Raw genomic sequence first — 20,734 nt, forward strand, 5'->3', positions numbered from 1 at the left:
TCTCGTTTCTGAAGCTCCCAGCTTGGGGCCCGCCCTTCATCGTTCAGACTCGCCAACACCCATAGTTACACGTGCAAACTCCTCATAATAAATCTTAGCTGGATATGGATGCGGATACGGACACAGATGCAGAGACGGATACGGATACAGATATAGATATGTCCTGTTGGACCTGTTGCTCTGCAAAACCCTGAATTAGCCCACCTTGGTGCCCTCCCTACGATGTGGATTAGGAGCTCAATAAGAACAGGAGTGCAGACGACGTGCCCCGCCAAAGAAAACACCCCTGAACACCACCGAATCTGAGACTTGGAGTGCAATCTCAACTAACTGAGAAAGGGTCACCCCACATTCCTTGATGATATAATTATTTCCTCATGAGGAAGATTCTTTCAACCATGGAATGATTTATAATTAAATATAGAAATATTTAGGAGACTCAGACTCAAAGCATTAATATATTTGTATATTTACCTTGATTTGAATTCTACCTTCTCCATTCAACAGCTCTGTGGCTTTGAGAGACTCACTCAACTTCTCTGTGTTTCCATCAGTCAAGGAACCTACTAACACCATTTGGCTGCTAAGTGGTGCTGCGATGCTTCAGTAAGATGCTTATTAAATGCTTATCAAGTGCGGGAGGTGTGCAAGTACGCATCTATCAGCTTTTCCTTTTGTCTGAAGGACTCACAGACCTGAGACAAAGTCCTCATTTACTGTTAACTGTTAGTGTCGCTGCTATTCCAGCTTAATGTCTGTGTTTCTAAATTGTTGGGTTTCCCACACTCTTGCCGCCCCTTTCCATGGGCTCATTTACAAGGACTTCTGGGACTGACACATGGCGCACCCCAGAATGCACAATCCATCACAAATGGACTCCACATCAAGGTTTTCAAATTTCCAAACCTTTAATCCCAGATCAGACCACTGGGCGGTCAGACCCCAAGATTCTCCCCCAACCCCTGTCAACCCCCACCCCAACCCTGAGGAGCAGATTAGCCCTAAGGAGCCTCCCCCCAAGTAAGTAAATCCAGACCTGGGAAACAAAGAGGCCCGACTCCCTCCCAAGACCCCTGCCCTCATCCCCCACCAAGCTACCCCGTCAGGTCCCCACCAGCCTTCTTAGTGACCCTCATATACCCCCCCAAAAAAAAAAAATCCTCTTCTCACCCCACCTCCAAGCAACCCAAACTCAGCCACTGAGAAGAACATATTTACAGAGGGAAAGACAAGGAAGCAAGAGGCGCTTGTGAAAATGAAGTGGGCCCAGAACAGAGAGGAAGCGGTTTCTCCAGGAGAGGGGCAGAAGATCTGGAGGGGGACATGGCGGGGAGGGCTGGGCCGGGGCTCAGGGAAGAGCCGCTGCGTCCCTAGGCGCCCCCGGGGCCCGGCCTGGGGCAGAGGGTCCCCCAGGGCCAGGGTGGCAGCAGGAGCAGCAGGACGCAGCCGCTCCCCAGCAGCAGCACCAGCCCGGCGGCCACACCGCAGGCCAAGGACCAGGAGTACTCGTAGGCCAGCGCGGGCGCCGGGGGCGGCTCGGGGCCCACGCTCTCCAGCAGGGCTTTCACGGAAAGCCGGAACACGCCCAGGCTCACCAGGAGCAGCAGGCCTGCAGGGGGAGGACACCGCACCGCCGTCAGGCCCCCGGGGTCTCAGCTTGGCTGGGAGCACCTCCCCAGCACAGCCCATCAAACAGGAAACCGGGGTGACCCCGGCACCCATTCATTCCTGCAGCGAATGGTACTAAATGCCCACTACACAGCAGGTGCTATCTGGGAAGCTGGAGGTAAAGCAGAACAGGACAAAGGCTCTGTTCCACAAGTAAACCAGGGATTGGGAAATTCAAATGCCTGTAGGGGGTGATGAGAAAGTATAAAGAAATGAAGCAGGCAAGTTTTTTAACAACCGTAACAAAGGGTAGCCAACGTGGTTTCTGTCAATGGTGGACCTTTGGAACAGGGGGCCTCGTGTTGCCTGATCTGATTTTTTTCAATGGCTGGAATTTTTTATTATTATTTTCATGGGAACACTCTCAATCTTGAAATACTGGCATAGAGAACTCTGTAAACATTGCCCTCCAAACAAAGGACTTCTCTTGGCCATCACTGGCCTGCGGACTGCCAAGTCACAACTTCCGAAGTAAACAAATAAAGGGACAAGATGATTTCAGAGAGGGGTACATGCTATAGGAAGGAAACAAAACAAGGTGATGGGGGGGGAGAGTGATGTTCCACAACAGAGCAGGGACTTTGGACGGGGTCATCAGGGAAAACCATTTCAGCTGAGACCTGAAGGATTGAAAAGAAGCCAACCATGCAAAAAATAAAACAACAACAAAAAAATACAAACAAACAAACAAAAAAAACAAAGCAAAATGTATTCCAAGCAGAAGCAACAGCGGATGCAAGGGCCCTGGGGAAAGTTTAAGCAGAGTGTGTTTGAGGAAGAGAAAGGAGGCAAGTGTAGCTGGAACCCAAGCTGTCAGGGTCAGGGGGAGCAGTGGGTGACCGGCTAGCAGAGGTGGGCAGGGGCCAGATCATGCTGGACCATCTGATGGTCGTTCTTGAGTCCTGGATTCTGGCTGTCTCCCCTGTCAGACCCTGGAGTCTGGCCCCAACTCATCCCTGACCCTTTTTCTCCCTGCACCCCAGTTCCTCCATGGTTTTGTGTATGTGTGTGTTTGTGTGTGTATATATTTCCTTTTTTTAAAAAAAAAAAAAAGTTTTATTATAGTAACATATACAACTCAAAATTTCCCATTTAGTTAGTGGCTTGGAGAATGCAGCCTGGAGCCCGCGTGCTCTGGTTCAGTGGCCCCTAAATGAACCCTTCTTGGCCCTGTGCAGCTCAGGTTAGGGACTGGAGGTGGGAAAGGAGCTAGGAAAGCAAAAGAATCACCCAGACCCCTCCAATCATTTTTAATTCATGTATTCTTTCATTCACTCAGCAGATCTTTATCGAGCGCTTATTATAAATAAAAACAACAAAGCCCTCGAACTGGAGCTTCTCGCAACAGGGTAGACAGACTAGAGTCAGGTAAACACATAAATATATAACTTCAGGTTGTGATCAGTTCTATGAAGAGAAGTCAGGGTAAGGGCACAGTGGGTTAAACTCGAGATTAAACGAGGTGGTCAGCACTGAACTTTCTGAGGAGGTGATACTGGATCAGAGACTTAAACGATATGGGGAGGTGAGACATACTGGGATCTGGTGGAAGAACTTTCCGGGCTGAGCAGACAGCAGGGCAAGGGCTCTGAGGAGGAAACGAGCCCAGAGGGCCAGGGGAACGGCAAACCGACCGATGTGGTGAGGCGGAGAGAGCAGGTGGCAAGAGATGACGACTCGGAGGTAGCCGGAGAGCAGGTCATGTAGGCTTGGAGCCATTTATTCCAGAGGTAGGAATTTATTGGAATCGGGAGGGTACCGTGATCTGATTCTGGTTTAACAATATCATTCAGCATGGATGAAACTTGAAGACATGATGTTGAGTGAAATAAGCCCAACACAAAAGGACAAATATTGCATGATTCCACACACATGAAAATCTAGAACAAGCAAATGCATAGAGACAGTAGATGAAAGACTACCAGGATCTGGGGAAAAGGGAGAATGGAGAGTTATTGCTTAATGGTAGAGAGTTTCTGTTTGAGGTCATGAAAAAGTCTTGCTAATTGACAGTGATGATGGTAGCACAACCTTGTGAATGTAATTAATACCACTGAAATGTGCACTTAAAAAGATCTAAAAGGCAAATTTTCAGTTATATATGTTACCTCAGTAAAAAAATGTATATCACGCTGGCTGTTGCATGGGGAATGGGCTTGAGAAGAATAAGAGTAGAAGTGAGTTGTCTAAAGAAATTATCCAGGGAAAATATGGCAGTGGCTTGAATTAAAGGAATGTTGAAAATGAAGGGAAGTGTTTGGGTTCAAAATATATTATGGAGTTAATGCTGAAGGGATGTGTTGATGGACTGGATGTGAGGTGTGAAGAAAAGAGAAGAATCAAATATGACTCCTATATTTTTGGACTAAGCCATAGATCTGCAAACTGTCGCCTATGGGCCAAATGGTAAATATTTTCAGCTTTTTGGGTCTTCTGTTCTCTGTGTAAGTACTCAACACACCACTGTAATTCAAAAGCAGCCATAGATCATGCATGAATGAATGCGTTTGGCTGTGTTCCCATAAAACTTGATTTATGCACACTGAATTTTGACTTTCATATCATTTTCGCATATCACAAAATAGTATTGTTCTTCTGATTTTTTTTTTCAACTGCAGTTTGCTTGTTTGCCTGGTCTAGACAAACCAGCTTTGTGACAAGAATCTAACCAAACGTTTTCATGTGTCATCTCCTCCGCAAGACCTTAGAGGTAGACGTTGTTATGATCCCCACTGTGCAGATGGGGAAACTGAAGCCTAGATAAGTGGAGCTTGGGTTCGAGCCCAAAGCTGGCTTGACTCCATAGACAGTTCTCTTGGCCATTTCACTGTATGTCCTCCCTGGTCAAGCCTGACTTCCCCTGTGTGCCCTAAAAGGCTACACACAGCCTGGCCCCTGCCTTCCTGTCCCGCCTTTTCTCGAGCTTCTCTTTCCATGCTCCAGGAGTCCTTAAATTTACCGCCCTCTCCCAGGCCTGAAGACCTTTAAGTTGATCGAATATCCCTCTTCTCTGCTCCTGCCTTGTGCATCCTCATCCCTCACATCTCCACTTAGATTACATGTCCTCGGGAAAGCCTACCCTGGCCACAGCTTCCAAGTCTAAATCAGGTCTCCCGGTTATACATCTCATACTATTTAGTTTTCATTTATAGCATTTATTGCTGTTGGCAACTATTAATATTTATTGATTTATATGAGTGATTGTGTATTTGTCTGAATTCTGTCTCCCCCACTAGACTATAAATCCATGAGGGCAAGAAACTTATCTGCTTCATATCTCAGAAACATAGAACAACACCTGACATATAATTATGGAAACAATATAACCTAAACATATCCCTTAATCAAAGGAGACCTCAAAAGCCCAACTTGCCCCTAATTCACAGAATAGCCATAGTAATCACAGCATCAAATCCTCCCCTTCACTTCCATTCAGGGTTACCATCTGCAAAACATTTTAATGCCCAATACTTTCATGACACAGTTTTCTATCCACACCTTCTTGGCACCCCCAGGATGAATGCAGCTGTGGGTTCACTAACACCACCACCACCACCACCACCAATCCCTTCTCAGCCTTGAGAACAGGGATCGCATTGGTCTTATTCATTAATCAATCCCTGGTGCTAACTAGCACAGCATCTAGCACTTATTAGATATCAAAGTCTATCTAAAGAATATCTAATATTCTATTACTAGCATTATTCCAATTCTTGTTGAATGGATGGATGGATGGGTGGATAGATGGAAAGAAGGAAAGAGGAAACAGATGAATGGATACATGGATGGATGGATGCAGGGGGGACAGAAAGAGGGAGCAACTGATGGATTGAGGGAAGGATAAATGGATCGGTGGCTACAATAGGATACTTGATAGGTGGATATTTGGATGAGTGAGTTCATGAGTAAGGGGAGGTTTAAGCCCAGAGATGGAAAATGGTTTGCCCAAGATCACACAGCTCTTAAGGAGTTAGGACTCCAACCCAGATTTCTTGATTCACCATCTATTTCCTGGACCTTTTTTTTTTTTTTTTTTTTTTTTTGCACCAATACCCCCTCACTTTCCATAGCTGTAGTTACACTGGCTTTCTTTCTTGCCTTCAAATCCACCAAACTCTTTCCAGCTTGGCTACCCATGTTTTAGCATCTTACTTTTCACCTCTTCAGAGGGGCCCACTCTGACTCCATGCTCCAGGCAGCAGTGGTGGAGGTGGTGATGGAGGTGGTGGTGATTGTTATACACTCTCATAGATTCCAATTTCCCTTCATAGCATTCATTGCAGTTTGCAATTCTGGGATTATTAGCCTTATCTCTCTGCCATCAATCAGATAATAATCTCTGGGAGGGCAGCTCCTGTGTGTGTGTGTGTGTGTGTGTGTGTGTGTGTGTGTGTATGTGTATGAATGAATTTAATTCACGAATGTATAAATGAATAAAGGAAAAGGGATATCTAAATTTTTCTCCTTATCTAGGCGATCTTTAAGGTAACAAAATAACAATAAGAATGTGACTTTATTATTTTCCACTCATGTGTGCTCTTAAACACTCATTATGATCTCCCTTGCTTCATCTTTCACCAGGCCTCAATCTCACTCTTAAATCAAAGCTACCACCTACAACTGTGACAGCTGTGCCCTGCCTTATGCTCTGAACTTTGTTCTGCTCAATTTCGCCAAGCCTTAGTACATGCTGTTCCACTACCACCAGCACCACAGCCACTGTCACCACCACCACCATCACCACCACTATCACCACCACCACCACCATCACCACCACCATTACCATCACTGCCACCACCACTGCCACCACCACCTCCACCATCACCTCCACCACCACTGCCACCACCACCAACTCCACTGTCACCTCCACCACCACTGCTACCACTACCATCACCATCACCATCACCACCACCACCACCTCCATCTCCATCATCACCACCACCACCTTCACCACCAGCACCATCACTACCAACAATATCACTACCATCACCACCACCATTAACACCACCATCACCACTGCCACCATCATACATTGACCAGATAATTTCTATTCATCCTTTAGTTATCAGCATAAATGTTACTTTCTCCAGGAGTTTCTCTGACACAGATCCCCATCATTGGTTACATGTACCCTTAATGTGCTTTATCACAACTCTCATCATAATTATAGTTGAACTGTCATATATGTAATTATTGGTTACTAGTTCTGCCAGAATCTAGGTTCTATAAGGGGAGATGCAGTGTGTTCTTATTTACCTTTGTATCTCCTGCCCTTGGCACATGATGGAACATAGTAAGTGCTCAATAAATAATTGAAGAATAATAAATGAAACATATAAGTAATGGCTTTTCTATCCACCTTAGAAAATATTTGATCCAATAATGGAACCAAGATCTAGAGAACAAAAGAGACCTCCCAAGATCAGCAATGGATTCAGGGCACAACCTAGGCTAGAACTTATACCACCTGTCTCCCAATTAAAGATTCATTCCACCACACCAGGCTCTGATCTTGCAAAGACCCCACAAGAATATAGTTCCCAGAATGCAGTGGAGAGGGTGAAAATAAGCCACGCTTTGGAATCAGAAAGACCTAGTTTTGAGTCCCTCCTCCCCATCATTGGCTGCGTGACCCTCAGTAATTCCTCTGACTTCTCTGAACCTATAGTTTGTTTTCTATAAAGTGGAGGATAGTAATCCCACCTAGTAGAGCTACTGTGAGGATTACAGATAAATGTACAATGAATTAGTTATTATTGGGGACTATATTTCACAGGATGCAGCATTTTCCTTGGATCCCCAACCCCTTGGGGAGTCCAGGTCCAAATCTAAAAGAGTGTCTGGAAACCCTCTAATTCCCTGGGATTTGAACAACTGGGCTTTGAACTCTCCCTTCTTTGAGCCTGCTACAGCCCATGGGCTTTCCCAGTCTCCCAGCATGCAACAGTGCTTGTAGACCCCACTTCCCAGCATGCAACAGTGCTTGTAGACCCCCACCTCCCAGCATGCAACAGTGCTTGTAGACCCCCAGCTCCCAGCATGCAACAGTGCTTGTAGACCCCACTTCCCAGCATGCAACAGTGCTTGTAGACCCCCACCTCCCAGCATGCAACAGTGCTTGTAGACCCCACTTCCCAGCATGCAACAGTGCTTGTAGACCCCACCTCCCACATGCAATATCTTCAGCCCCCAGACTCTCAGCTCTCACCTGAGAGGCCAAAGCAGATGGCTCCAACTCTGAGCAGGAACTCTGCCCCTTTGCTGAGCACCCTGATGATACAGAGGCACCCCAGGGCCATCACTGTCAGGCTCAGCACTGCTATCACTGCAGCTGCCAGATTCACCTCTGTGGGGGAGAAGAGGAAGGTGCAGAGAACCTGGGAATGAGGAGGGCTCCCTTACAAGGGACCAAGAAGGTTCAAGACTAGAGAAAAGAATTTTCAAGTACCAATCTGACATTTTCTTTACACTGCTGAAGGAACTAAGCCTTCGAGAGCGTCAGTTACTTGCTAAGGTCACAGAGCAAAGGGAGGACAGAGCCAGGATTAGAAGGGGAATGTGAGAAACCATTTAACTTTCAATCTGGTCCCCAAGTGTTTACAGGTGAGGAAATCAGGCAGTGGGGCATGTGGGAGACAATGGTGGAAGGTGGTGTGTAATAATGGAATGATCAAAGTTGGAACCCTCCCCAGCCACCTCCTAGCCGGGAGATTCTGGTAAAGTCATTGAGCCTCTCCGAGCCTCGGCTTCCTCCACTGGAATATCAGGATAGAAATCCCTATCAGATAAGGCTATGATGAGGTTTAGAAATCACTGTGTATAGTGCCCAGCACAGAGCTCAGCAAACAGTAGGTGTATTGGTTAGGGTTCTCTAGGGATACAGAACCAAAAGGAGATATCTGTAAATATGTCTCACACAACTGTGGGGTTACAAGAGTCCAAATTCCGTAGGGCAGGATGCATGAGTCCACAATCTGTAGGGCAGATAGCAAGCTGGCAATACCGATGAAGGTCTTCAATGAACTCCCCAGGAGAGACTGGCTGGCTGAAGAAGGAATGAAGGTTCTCTCTTCTCCCTTAAAAGTCTTCAACTGATTGGATTAAATCCAGCTGACTGAATTCACTCATTGCAGAAGACACTCCCTTCATTGATGTAATCAGCCACAGATGCAGTCAATTGACTGATGATTTAATAAAGCAGCCTTCTGGTTTACTAACTAGCCACAAATGTCCTTTGCAGTAATGGTTAGGCCAGTGCTTGCTTGATCAAACACCTGGGCACCATCATCTCACCAAACTGAAAAATGAACTAACCATCACAGTTCACCCCTTGTCAACTTGGGAGCTATTCATACATCACCTTAAACCATACTTAATCTCTAAATAGAACACAGTAACAGACACATTTCACCTAACAATACTCAACTATCCTGTGTACAACCAGAAATGCACTAAATCTCTCCAGAATAGGGTGCAAGTCCTTGGGTACAATTCACTCTTAAACTTGATATCCTAGAGCTTAAATACATCACAGTCCTCATTTCTGTAACTGGTCATGTGGTCACAGTTCATATTTATCACCACCTTCGTCCACTACCCATTCCATGTTCCCTTTAACCTCAGCTGGCCATGGTTCTTTGCCTGGTGGGGTGACCCAAACCTTCATTCTTGAAGTCTCTGGGCCATTGTTAGTCCTGCTGGATTGGGTTGTTGCAGTTTTCCATTGCCTTTAATCACAGGGCATGGTAGCACTAAGAGACGCCCTAGGACATCTCCTGTATTCTATGAGAACTCTTCTTTACCTCCATTGTGTAGTGGCAGTGCTATTTCCCCTTGATAGGATCAATCACCCCAATGACTACAGTAATCCCCTCCTTTGCCTTGCATTCAGAGGCATGAGAAGCCCAAAGTGGCCAAGTGGCAGTCTTAACTTCCAGTTCAATGGAATCATTGTTGTGTCTTCTGGTGGGCGCACTCCTCCTTTTGGAACTAAGACCTATAGACCAGCAGAGCTTAAGGTTGCAGGGACAGGAAGCAAAATTTTTTCTAGTGGATCACTGGGGGTAGTGAGTGGTGGTGCATTGGGTCATGAGGGGGTAGTGAGTGGTGGTGCGGTGGGTCATGAAAAGAATTAGAAGTATCCTTTAAGCCATCACCTCAGGACATTCCGTTGTAGTTTCATCTGCTGAAAGGATTCTGTCCAGACAGAAGAGGGCTGCTTCCTCAAGGGAGGTGATTACAGGTTTAGCAGGCACTGAAGCTTTAATCTCTTTAGGCAGAGATTGGATGACAGGTTCCTCGGGGCATAATGGAGGTGGGGGGCTGTTTTCTCAGGGCAGACCATTACAGGTATATCTAGCAAAGACTCAGCAGAATCCAGGTTTCTGGTGTTCCTACTGCCATCATTATCAACCCATATGTCCCCATCCCAAGTTTCAGAATCTCATTCTTTATCAATCAATGTCTTTACATTAACAGGACACATCCTGCAAGGTTGAAATTTCAGTTTACATGGTAATTCTTCCACTCACACAATGAGACACTGGGTCTGGTTTTCAGAGATCTCAAGTCTGTAGCCAAAGGAAATAAGATTTTCTTTCAGGGCACACATAGAAACCTTTACATCTGTCAAATGGCATTTAAATTTCAAATTTGAAGCCTTCAGCTCATCCTTCTCTCTTATAACTGTGTCCAGTGTATCTAAGAACAACCCAGCCAACATCATTATACCTCTTAACTCCACAAAACTCTGTTAAAGTGTCAGGAACCCTGTCACCCAGAGCCTTGCTTCTTACAAGAGTATGATTAGGGGAATCAAATGGTGATATTTTGCATATCTCCATTGCCAACTCAAACCACAGACTGTCAGTGCCATCTTGCTTGATTACTGGAAATAGAATCATCAGTGCCTTTGAATCTAATCAGAGTCAAAAACCAATTGTAAAAGCCCATTTTAAGATCCTGTTTTTCAAGAACCACTCCTGGTACCAAGCTGTATTAGTTAGGGCTCTCTAGAGAAACAGAACCAAAAGGAAATATCTGTAAATCCGAGATTTTATAAAAGTGTCTCATGCAACTGTAGGGATCCAGGAGTCCAAATTCTGTAGGACAGGATGTACAAGTCCAAATTCCATAGGGCAGGCAGCAAGCTGGCGACTCCAATGAAGGTGTTCAATGAACCCCTCAGGAGATGCTGGTTAGCTGAAGCAGCAGTGAAGGTTCCGTCTCTTCTCCCTTAAAAGTCTTCAACTGGTTGGATTAAATTGATGTAATCAGCCACAGAAGCAGTTGACTGACTGATGATTTAATAAACCAACCTTCTGGTTTATTAACCAGACGCAAATGTCCTTGCAGAAACGGTTAGGCCAGTGCTTGCTTGACCAGACACCTGGACACCATCACCTGGCCAAGTTGACACATGAACCAACCATCACAGTCGGTGTTCCATAAGTGCATGCTACGATGTTTTACACTCTCAGAGGAGGGCAGTGACTTGCCCAGGCTCACTCAGAACAAAGGCAAGAAAGAAAAAAAAGAATTAGAGGGAGTAAGGAACCACCATTTCACCATTTACTGAGGGCCTACTATGTGTCAGACAACACATAGTATGTTTGAGCTGTATCATCTCATTAAATCTTTACAAATACCAGGTAAGATTGATGAATCAATCACAATTTCTTCATTGGTGGGGAAACTGAGGTACTTGGGAGACAGTGATTAGAGGAGAAGGGACAATGGCTTCAGATCTGCATTGTTCAATAGGGCAGCTGCTAGTCACATGCAGTTTTTAAAATTTAAATTGGTTTAAATTAAACAAAATGTAACACTCAGTTCTTCAGTCATGTGGAACTCACTGTTCAAGGGCTCAGTAGCCCCCTGTGGCCAGTGGTCACTGTATTGGACAGTGCGGATAATAGAACACTTCCATCCTTGCAGAACGTTCTATTGGACAGCTGTCCAATAGAACTACTTGGGTTTGAACCCTCTCTCTGCTTCTGATATTTCCTGGGGAAATAATATAACCATTTCTGGACTTCTGTTTTCTCTTCTGGAAGATTAAGGTAAAGTCCCAGCCCTGCAGAGTTGCATAAGGACTGGAGATGCTACTACGATGCACACACTGCCACGCTCAGCATGTAGTAGGTGCTAATTTGTGAGCTGCTTGAGTAGTACCCACAAGGAGGAGCTATGACTTGCCCACAGTTACACACAGCAAGTGAGAAAGGCCGAGCTAGGGGTAAGAGGGTCAGGCATAGAGGCCTGGAGAACCATGCCCCCACCATTACTCTACTGCCACCATCCCCCAAAATAGGACCTTACAAGACCAGGGCAAAGCAGAGGAGGAGACAAGGCTAGCACTGTCAGCATATCACAATCCCACCACGCAGTTCTCACCTTTCTTTGTGGTTCTCTGGAAGATATGTGCATTCTCCCCCGTAGTGAAGAATTTAAAATAGGTGCAGTTTGCTTCTGCGGGAGTAGGAGAGAGAAGGGGAGGTGATGACATGGAGGTCCCTTGCTCAAGCTCAGGGATGGACGTTTATGAAGCACATTAAACATATGGCATTAGAAACAAACAGAGAAGAAAAATGCTGCTCAGAGAAGGAAAAGCCACCTGCTGTGCAGGACCCTGGCTTCCAGCCTGGAGCTCTGAGGCCAGATCTGTGGCCTAGAGTAGGCCTTTGACCTGTCAGGGCCTCTGACTTTTCCCCTGTAAAAAGAGATCATCTCTCTCCTGAATCCCTCACTGGGTTTGCTGAAGGTCAAGTGGGATTAGAAATGGATGATACTTGATTCAACAAAAGGCACCAAGAGGAAGCAAGGCTCACAGACTCCGGAAGGAGATTTACTATGTACAAAACCAATAAAGGGTTCATATTTAGAGAATGTAAAGAACCCCTGCAGATCAGCCAGAAAAGACAGGTAACCCAACTGGAAAAATGGGCAAAGGATGTGAATAGTCAATTCACTGAAGAGGAAACGTGAATGACTTACAAGTGCATAAAGACCTGCTCCAGCTCACCAGGGATCCAAGAAATGCAACTTAAATCAGCAGGGGGGATCCCACTTTTGTTCAATTAGATTGGCAAGTATTAAAATATAATATTACGCATTGGAAGGATGAGAGGAAACAGCTGGAAGTGAAACTGCTACTAGTCTTTCTTCATTTATGAAATGAAATATGTTTATCCCCTGTGACCCAACAATTTCACCTATGATGATGAATCTAGAAAAGAAAAATACATGCGGGAACATATAGTGGGGGTTCACTGCAGCTTTGTTTATAATAACTATCTAGATGTTCACATCCAGGGGAACAGATAGATAAATGTGATGTCTGCCTCCTGTGGAAATCTCTGCAGCACATGGGAACCACAGATTAGAAAAACAGAAAGCCACATGGGGAGACTTGAGAAGCACAGTGTTGAGGAAAACATTTTGAAAACAGACAAAATCTATAGCACACTATCATTTATGTAAATTTAAGCACATACTTATGTACAATAACACTATATATTATCCAAGTTAAAAAATAATACATCCAAAACATATTTGAAACATGGTAAAAAGGTGAGTTAAGGAGGAATGAATACAAGGAATAAGAATAAAAAATAAAGAAGGATTTTGTACAAGCTGATAATGATTTTGTGACATAAACTGAGAAGCATAATTAATTTGACTTTGTGTACTTGAAACCCAAGAAACCCTGATCTAAAAACAGGGGGCACAAAAAGCTCATTGTAAACTGCCTTTTACAGCCAGCAATTCCCTCAGAATTCACCTAGTCCAACCTGCTCTCGCCTTTATTCTGCATATGGGGAAACTGAGGCACAGAAAGGGAGGATAGAGGCCGAGAATACCAGGGGTAAAGGAAATACAAGAGGAGCCAGGCAGCCTGGGGGGGGGGGGTTGGAAAAGAAGTTCTCCAAATTGAAAGAGGAAGTGGAGGAGTCATGGGGTGTGGAGTGGGGCATTCCACCTGGCTCGCTGAGGGAAACAGAAGGGCTGTCTGGTAAGGAAATATGGGAGGTGAGTCCTCACCCTGCAGCAGCAAGAAGCCAAGGGAACTTCAGGTGGCAGAGTGAGGGCTAAAGGTGCTATTTGGAAGGGTCAGTGAGGAAACCAGGTCTATAGCAAACCTGGTCTATAGCTATGATAGCAATGTGAAGTTCCACCTAGAAAGTGAGCTGCTGCAGAACATTTTTCCTGGTACAATGCGGAGCATCTGGTATACCATTGTGGCTACCAATGATTTAGGATACCCTGTCTCTGACCCCAAAGAATATGGCATCTCCATTTGGAAAAGCCACCCTTGCATCTGAGGAAGATATGGGATGTCTTTGGGTGGGTGGTGGGACATGTGGGATATTTCCTTAAGACAGTGAGGGCTGTGAAATGTCGTCTAAGGAGCAGAGATTGAGGGATGGTGGTCATAGCCCTTTACAGACGTTGAGGTCCTTTCTGGCAAATCAAGGGGACAGCAAGGGGTATGCGGGATCTCATCTTGTGCAATGAGGTGGGGCAGGCAGGATATCTTTTCCAATACAGTGAGGACCTTTAGGACATCTTTGTATGCAGGTGCAGTAAAACCAGTCTGGAAGCAAGGGCTGAGTTACTTAAATTTCTTGCTTCTCATTTTTCTCTTCTGCAGAATGAGAGTGATAACAACACTAACCAGTCATAGGGTTGCTGTGAAAATTAGCAATCCATGTAAAATGCTCAGAACAGTGCTGGACACTACATATGCATCTGCTACTCTTACTGCCAGGAGTTCCCATTCTGCAAAAGTTGGTGAACATCCTGTGTGAGACCCTGAGGGACGAGAGATTGTCCATCTGCAGAAGCAAAGTGTTTAAGATGTACAATCTAGACACCAAATGGGTATCTTAGACAGGGAGTGGTGCCTGGCATCCTGCTTCATTATCAAGGGATTGGGACATCCTATTTTGGACTCCAAGGATGTGAGAAATCACCTCTGGAGAAGTGAAGGAGGAGAGGAATCCCATGTGGAGCCCAGAGGGACAGGAGAAGCCCTTTGGGGATCCCGAGGTTGTGGTACATCCCTTGGAGGAGTGGAGGTGTTGGACAGCTCGTGTGAGCGGTCAAGTATAAACCATCTGAATGGACCCTGAGGGGCATCAGATAGCTCCTCTGGTCAGGAGCCAACTTCAAGAGGTTTGGGATGTCCCACTGGTAGAAGCCAAGGGTATAGCATGTGCTGTCCTGGAGACTGAGCTGTATGGGACAAGCTCTGCTGCAGATCGGGGTGGAAAAGCCACCACGAGGGGAAGGGAGAGGTGTGGGAATGCCTGAAGGGAAAGGGTGAGGGGGTGGAATTCCCAGTCGGTGCATTCACAGATGAGAGGGACAGGAAATAAGGAGCATTTCCCAGGAGGCACGCTGTCTGCCCTGGGATGTTGGGAGGTGTTTGGTGGGAGCTTCGCTGGTTGGAATCAGTAGGTGGGGAACAGGCACAGGTTCTACTTGGGGTGGGCGTCAAGGCTCTCTGCCTCTCCAGAGCCCACAGGGCAGGCCATCAGCAGTGTGGGAAGAGTAACCTGACACCAGAGCCCGGGCTCTCTCCAGGCGTGCAGGTGGTGTGTTGAGCATTTGCACAGGGGCTACAGACCAGCTCAGGGGACACAGGCTGGCTTTAGGGGTACAGACTGGTCTGGGGGTACAGGAGCTTTGGGGTTAGAGAGTGGTCTGGAGAACACAGGCCGGGCTGGGGATACAGACTAGCATGGGAGTACAGGCTGATCTGGGTACAGGCCCCTTCTAGGGGTACCCTCTCTCCTCGGTCTCAGGCTCTCTCTAGGGGCACAGGCCTTCTCAGACACGGGCCTGGCTTACTGCCTGTGGGACCCCAGGCCTGGGCTCGGGCAGTGAGTGGCCGCTCACCTCCAGGCAGCTCCGCGGGGCCGCAGGTCTCCCTGCCCGCGGGCACGTCCGCCTGCCACAGCCGCTTGGTGCACATCTTCCACAGCCCCAGGTGGGCGGTGTCGCAGACGGCGCTGCCGTTCGCCTTGTAGGTGTTGAGTTCCACCCAGAACTCGGTGCCCACGGCCAGCACGGCCAGCGTGGCGCCCAGCGCGGCCAGCAGCAGCAGCAGCTTGATCTTGCCCTCCCGCTCCGGCGTCAGCCCCGCGCTCTGCTGCCCGTGCGCCCGCCGCCGGCCCGCCTCCCGCCACCGCTCCTCCTCTTGCATGAAGAAGTTGGGCCACATCATCATCTTTATGGCCAGCGGGCTTCAGGGCCAGGGTCACGGGAGGCAGCGCCGAGAAGGGGTCCCGAGGGCCCCGCCGGCCTGGCTGAGTCTTTGGAGGGGGCTCAGGGCTCAGGTTCCACCAGGTTATGAACGAGGAAGACCAGAATCTTCCCTGAAACTTACGGGAACGGTGCTAGGGTTTCCCACATGGGGGAGATGAGAGCCTCTCTGGGGCTTGTGAGAGGAAAAAAATAAAAACAAAACATACACCACTGCCGGGGAACCCTCTGAGGTTCGGGGTAAGAGTGGGTACCCACAGGAGCACAGCACAGGAGATGGTCCCCCTGAGGCTCGGAGGGAGAACCTGGGTACCCAGGAGGGGCTCCGCGGGCTTCACAGGGAGGACGGAGCGCCCGCTGGAGCTCCGAGGGGCTGCTCTGGGGTCCCCGCTGGGAGGATTCACAAAAGGGAAACTGGGTTTCCTTAGTGCACCCCACTAAGGCTCGGAGTTTGGGGTACCCAGGAAGAGGCGCCGGGTCCTCTGTGTATTTCAGAGGAGGTTCTTTTGGGTTCAGAGTCCCGGGGGGAAGAGGTTGGGTCCTCTCTGGGGTTCAGAAGAGGGAGACCTGGGGTCCCCAGGAGAGCGCAGAATGTGGGGGGTGGGGAGATCAGAATTCCCGCTGAGGCTCAGAGAGGCAATGGGATGCCCAGGATTCACAGGAGAACAGCAGAGTTCCCCCCTGGGGTTCAGGGAAGAGGGCTGGGGTGCGTGGGGACCCGCTGGGATTCACGCAAAGGGGGTGGGGTGTCCCCCGCCATTCAGCGAAGAGCTGAGAAAGGAGACTGGTGGCTGAGAGAAATGGGGGGGGGGGGGGCTGGGGGCACTCCCCCAGGGCTCAAAACTCAGGAAGTGGGGACGAAGCACTCCCAGGGTTCAAAGGACAGTGGGGACCCGAAGGCGCTCGGGTCCCTCCGGGATCCGTCGGCTCCCCCTCCCCCGGGCTCCCAGGGCCTGCCCAGCCGCGGCCGCGCCAGCCTCAGCCCCGGGCGGGGCCCCACCCCCGGGCCGCCCACCCCGGTCCCCCGGGCAGGGCCCCCCTCGCTCTCCTGCCTCCGCGCGGCGCCGGCCCCAGCTCCGCGATGCCTCCGGACCGCCCGGCTCCGCACGCCGCCCGCGCCGCCGCCCGCCGGCCCGGCCGCTCGGCTCGCTCGCAGCCTCGGCCCCATCCACCCACCCCTTCACCCTCGGGGGCTATTTCGGGCTCGACCCGTAAATAACACCCGCACCTGTCGCCCGGGCGCCTGTTGCCACAGGGATCCCGGGTATTTTAAGGGGACAAGGCGGGAGGAGGGAGGCCCCGGGGGGAGGAGGGGCTGAGGGCCGGGTCCTGAAGGGCTTCGATTTCCGGTAGGGGCGAGGAAGGGGGCTGAGGGTCCAAACTGGAGAATCTCGGAGGTGGTACGAGGGGCCAGGCTAGGGATATTGGATTTCTGGGCCTGAGCAGGCCGGCCTGGGAACCTGAATCCTGGGTTCAGAGGCTAGAGGGGACTGGATGGCTGGACTCCCGGGTCTCTGTGGGACCGACGGCTGTGGTCCTAGCCTTGGGTCCCGAAAAAGAGGCCTGGGCACCTGAACACATGAGTACTGGGGAAGGGTCTGGGGCCCCAGAATCCTGGGTCTGAGGGAGGAGGGTCTGGGGGCCTGGGCCTCTGGGTCTGAGGGAGGAGGGGGCTGGGGGCCTGGACCCCTGGGTCTGAGGGAGGAGGGTCTGGGGGCCTGGGCCCCTGGGTCTGAGGGAGGAGGGGGATGGGGGCCTGGGCCCCTGGGTCTGAGGGAGGAGGGGCTGGGGGCCTAGTCTCCTGGGTCTGAGGGAGGAGGGGCTGGGGGCCTGGGCCCCTGGGTCTGAGGGAGGAGGGGCTGGGGGCCTGGGCCCCTGGGTCTGAGGGAGGAGGGGACTGGGGGCCTAGTCTCCTGGGTCTGAGGGAGGAGGGGCTGGGGGCCTGGGCCCCTGGGTCTGAGGGAGGAGGGGCTGGGGGCCTGGGCCCCTGGGTCTGAGGGAGGAGGGGACTGGGGGCCTAGTCTCCTGAGCCTGAGGGAGGAGGGGCTGGGGGCCTAGTCTCCTGGGTCTGAGGGAGGAGGGGTCTGGGGGCTGGACCCCTGGGTCTGAGGGAGGAGGGGCTGGGGGCCTGGGCCCCTGGGTCTGAGGGAGGAGGGGACTGGGGGCCTAGTCTCCTGAGCCTGAGGGAGGAGGGGCTGGGGGCCTGGGCCCCTGGGTCTGAGGGAGGAGGGGCTGGGGGCCTGGACCCCTGGGTCTGAGGGAGGAGGGAGCTGTGGGCCTGGACCCCTGGGTCTGGGGGAGGAGGGGCTGGGGGCCTGGGCCCCTGGGTCTGATGGAGACAGGGGCTGGGACTCTGATATCTCAGGGAGGAGCAGGGATCCAGAACTCAGGTTTAGAGAGGCAGGGGCTGGAGGCCTGAGTCTGAGGTAGAAGACCCACTGGTCTGGGTCTAGAAGGATTGAAGGACTGATTCCCACATTGGGGTCCTCAGCTCCCCAAGAGGTAGAAAGGACACATTTTGGGTGGGGGGCTGGGTGTCGGGGGCATGGGAACCACAGCAGCAGTCCTCTTTATTGAGTTTATTAGACGGGGAGCCCCTGGGGGAACTTCCATGCAGTTTCAGCTCCCCCAGGGGCAGGGACAGGGACAGGGACAGGGACAGCCGTGTGGCATTGGCAGCAGGGCCTCATCTCCAACCCTTCACCCCTCCCACAGCCCTTCTGCGACAGCTCAGATGGGACCCACCTTTCACCAACTCCTCTTTCGTCCACAACTGATTGCTCCCGATGGGCCTGGTGGACAGCCTGACGCGGGTGCCGGAGCCCCCACCCCTGCTCCGGACGTCCCCAGCACCCCGCGCTGCCGCCTTCGGAGCATTGTTCTGGGACAGGAACCGGATCCAGGAAGAACTCGGCTCTGCCCAGCCCAGGTACTTAGGAGGACGTAAAGAAATGTGCACTGGGTGACTTGAATGAATGAATGAACAAACGAATGGATGGAGGCAGTCAGATGGTGACGCACAGACAACTCCACCCAAGCCAGATGATAAGGTGCCTGCTGTGTTTCCTCAAGGCCTCTGCAGCCCCTTCCAAGCACCTCTCTCTGTATTCTAATTGTCCACTGCGTGACTCCTCCCAAGGGTGGAGGTGGGGCGGACAGGTGCTAAGGGTACAGGGCCTGGCAGGTGGAAGGTCTCCGGAAATGTCTGTTGGATGAATGAATGAAACCTGTCCTTTGCCTTCACTTCACTGGGTTCTCCTTGACTGGATCCAGAGGGAACCCCAGAGAGCAGCCAGCCTGGCGTTCTCAGCAGCAGGAGCTGCCCTGGGTGAGATCCCGCAGAGCTGCCATCCCAGCATCTTCCAGCTGCACCTTGACCCACCCCCTTTACCATTCCTCATCTTTCCCAGTCTTGCCTGCTCTAACAGCTCTATGATTTCCGGGCATCCTTTTCTGCCCTCTGTCTCCCTGTCTGCCAGTCTCCATCTCCTTTCTGTGTCACTTTTGCACCGAAAGGATTGCCTGGATTCGCTTTCCTTCAGTCCCCCTCTCCCATTCTCTCTTCCCCGCCACACCAGCAGGGCTTCAGTTCCCACTTGCACTGAAATGACCTCTTATCAAGGTCATCAACCACATCCATGTCTTTCTCTGATCTTTATCTAATTCTCTTACGGCAGCATTCAGAAGGAGCTGACTCTCCTTTTGAAACACTTATTCTCTTGACCTCCGTGGCTCTCCTAGTTTTCCACGGACTTCTGGTCACTCCTTCTTTGCTAGATCCCTTCTCCCTCTGAGGAAGATGACCCCAAAGCTCTGGCCAAGGTCGTCTGCCCTGTCCACACTCACCTCCATGGTGACCTCATCCAGTCCCGTGGCTTTAAATGTCTTCTATATGCTGATGTTTCCAAAACGTGTATTTCCAGCCATGGTCGCACTATCCAACTAGCTACTGGATACCCCAGCTTGGATTTCCAACAGGCACCCCTAACTTGGCATATCCAAAGGAGAGCTCTTGATTTCTACCACCCAAATCCTGTTTCCTCTTCCGGTGTTCCCCGTCCGGCAGTACGCAGAGGCACCCACCCCACTCCACCCCCATCGCCAAGTCGCTCAGGTCCAATAATAAGAGTTCCTTTCTTTGCCTGTCCTTGGTTTTCACTCCCTCACCGAACATATCCAGTTCACCTCCAGAATTCCAAGCCTAGTCCTTCCGTCTCTCTCCACCCCCATCGATCAGGGTCCGAGCCACCATCAACCACAGCTGGGTGACTACAACAGCAGTGCATCTGCTTGCTTCCATGTTTGAATCCCAGTATCCATTCTCAGCAAAGCAATACGATTCTGTTTTTGTTTGTTTTGAATGAAAACATGATCCTGTCACTCCTGTGCTCAAATCCCTCCAGTGGCTTCCCATTAGGTCTGGAATAAATTCAAATTTCTTCCCACGGCTGCAAGACCCCATATGATTGGATCCCTGCCCATACTTCTGACCTCATCCCCTTTTCCCTCGCCCTCGCTGCACACTGTTCCTGGGACTCAGCAAACCCGTTACACCCCAGAGCCTTTGGGCTGGCCTTAGGGCCTGGAATGCTTGACCCCAGACTGCCCCATGTCTGCTTCCTTCTCATCATCCACGTCTCCGTACAAACAGTACCTCTGCATCAAGAATCTTCTAACCACCCATCTGAAGTCTGCCAGGCCTCCATCACTGTGCTACCATATCCTGCTTAACTTTGAAAGCACTGAGCAGTAACCACGATTATCTTACTGTTTGTCTCCCTACCACATTCCTTGGGCT

The 20,734-nt window shown here is 50.0% G+C and overlaps 1 protein-coding gene across 1 annotated transcript; it reads right to left on the minus strand.

Moving 5' to 3' along the window:
* Window positions 1-1,370: 1,370 nt before the first annotated feature.
* On the minus strand, window positions 1,371-16,644 carry CACNG6 (calcium voltage-gated channel auxiliary subunit gamma 6). The gene is made up of 4 exons (XM_037820526.1): window positions 15,571-16,644; window positions 12,064-12,138; window positions 7,877-8,014; window positions 1,371-1,609 (listed from the first exon to the last, which is right to left on the minus strand). Exons 1-4 carry the CDS (start codon window positions 15,899-15,901, stop codon window positions 1,371-1,373), a joined length of 783 nt encoding a protein of 260 aa, XP_037676454.1. The 5' UTR covers window positions 15,902-16,644.
* Between the last annotated feature and the right edge of the window lie 4,090 nt (window positions 16,645-20,734).

The sequence above is a fragment of the Choloepus didactylus genome, chromosome 27, assembly GCF_015220235.1.
Source record: "Choloepus didactylus isolate mChoDid1 chromosome 27, mChoDid1.pri, whole genome shotgun sequence".
Lineage (NCBI taxonomy): Eukaryota > Metazoa > Chordata > Mammalia > Pilosa > Megalonychidae > Choloepus > Choloepus didactylus.

Bases quoted from the DNA above. Each gene is read 5' to 3' on its own strand.
- CACNG6 (XM_037820526.1), bottom strand. From the start codon at position 15,901: ATGATGATGTGGCCCAACTTCTTCATGCAAGAGGAGGAGCGGTGGCGG. The intron at 12,139-15,570 runs GTGAGCGGCCAC...CTACTCCCGCAG, and splicing joins CCCCGCGGAGCTGCCTGGAG to AAGCAAACTGCACCTATTTT. The intron at 8,015-12,063 runs GTGAGAACTGCG...TCTCCCCCACAG, and splicing joins CCAGAGAACCACAAAGAAAG to AGGTGAATCTGGCAGCTGCA.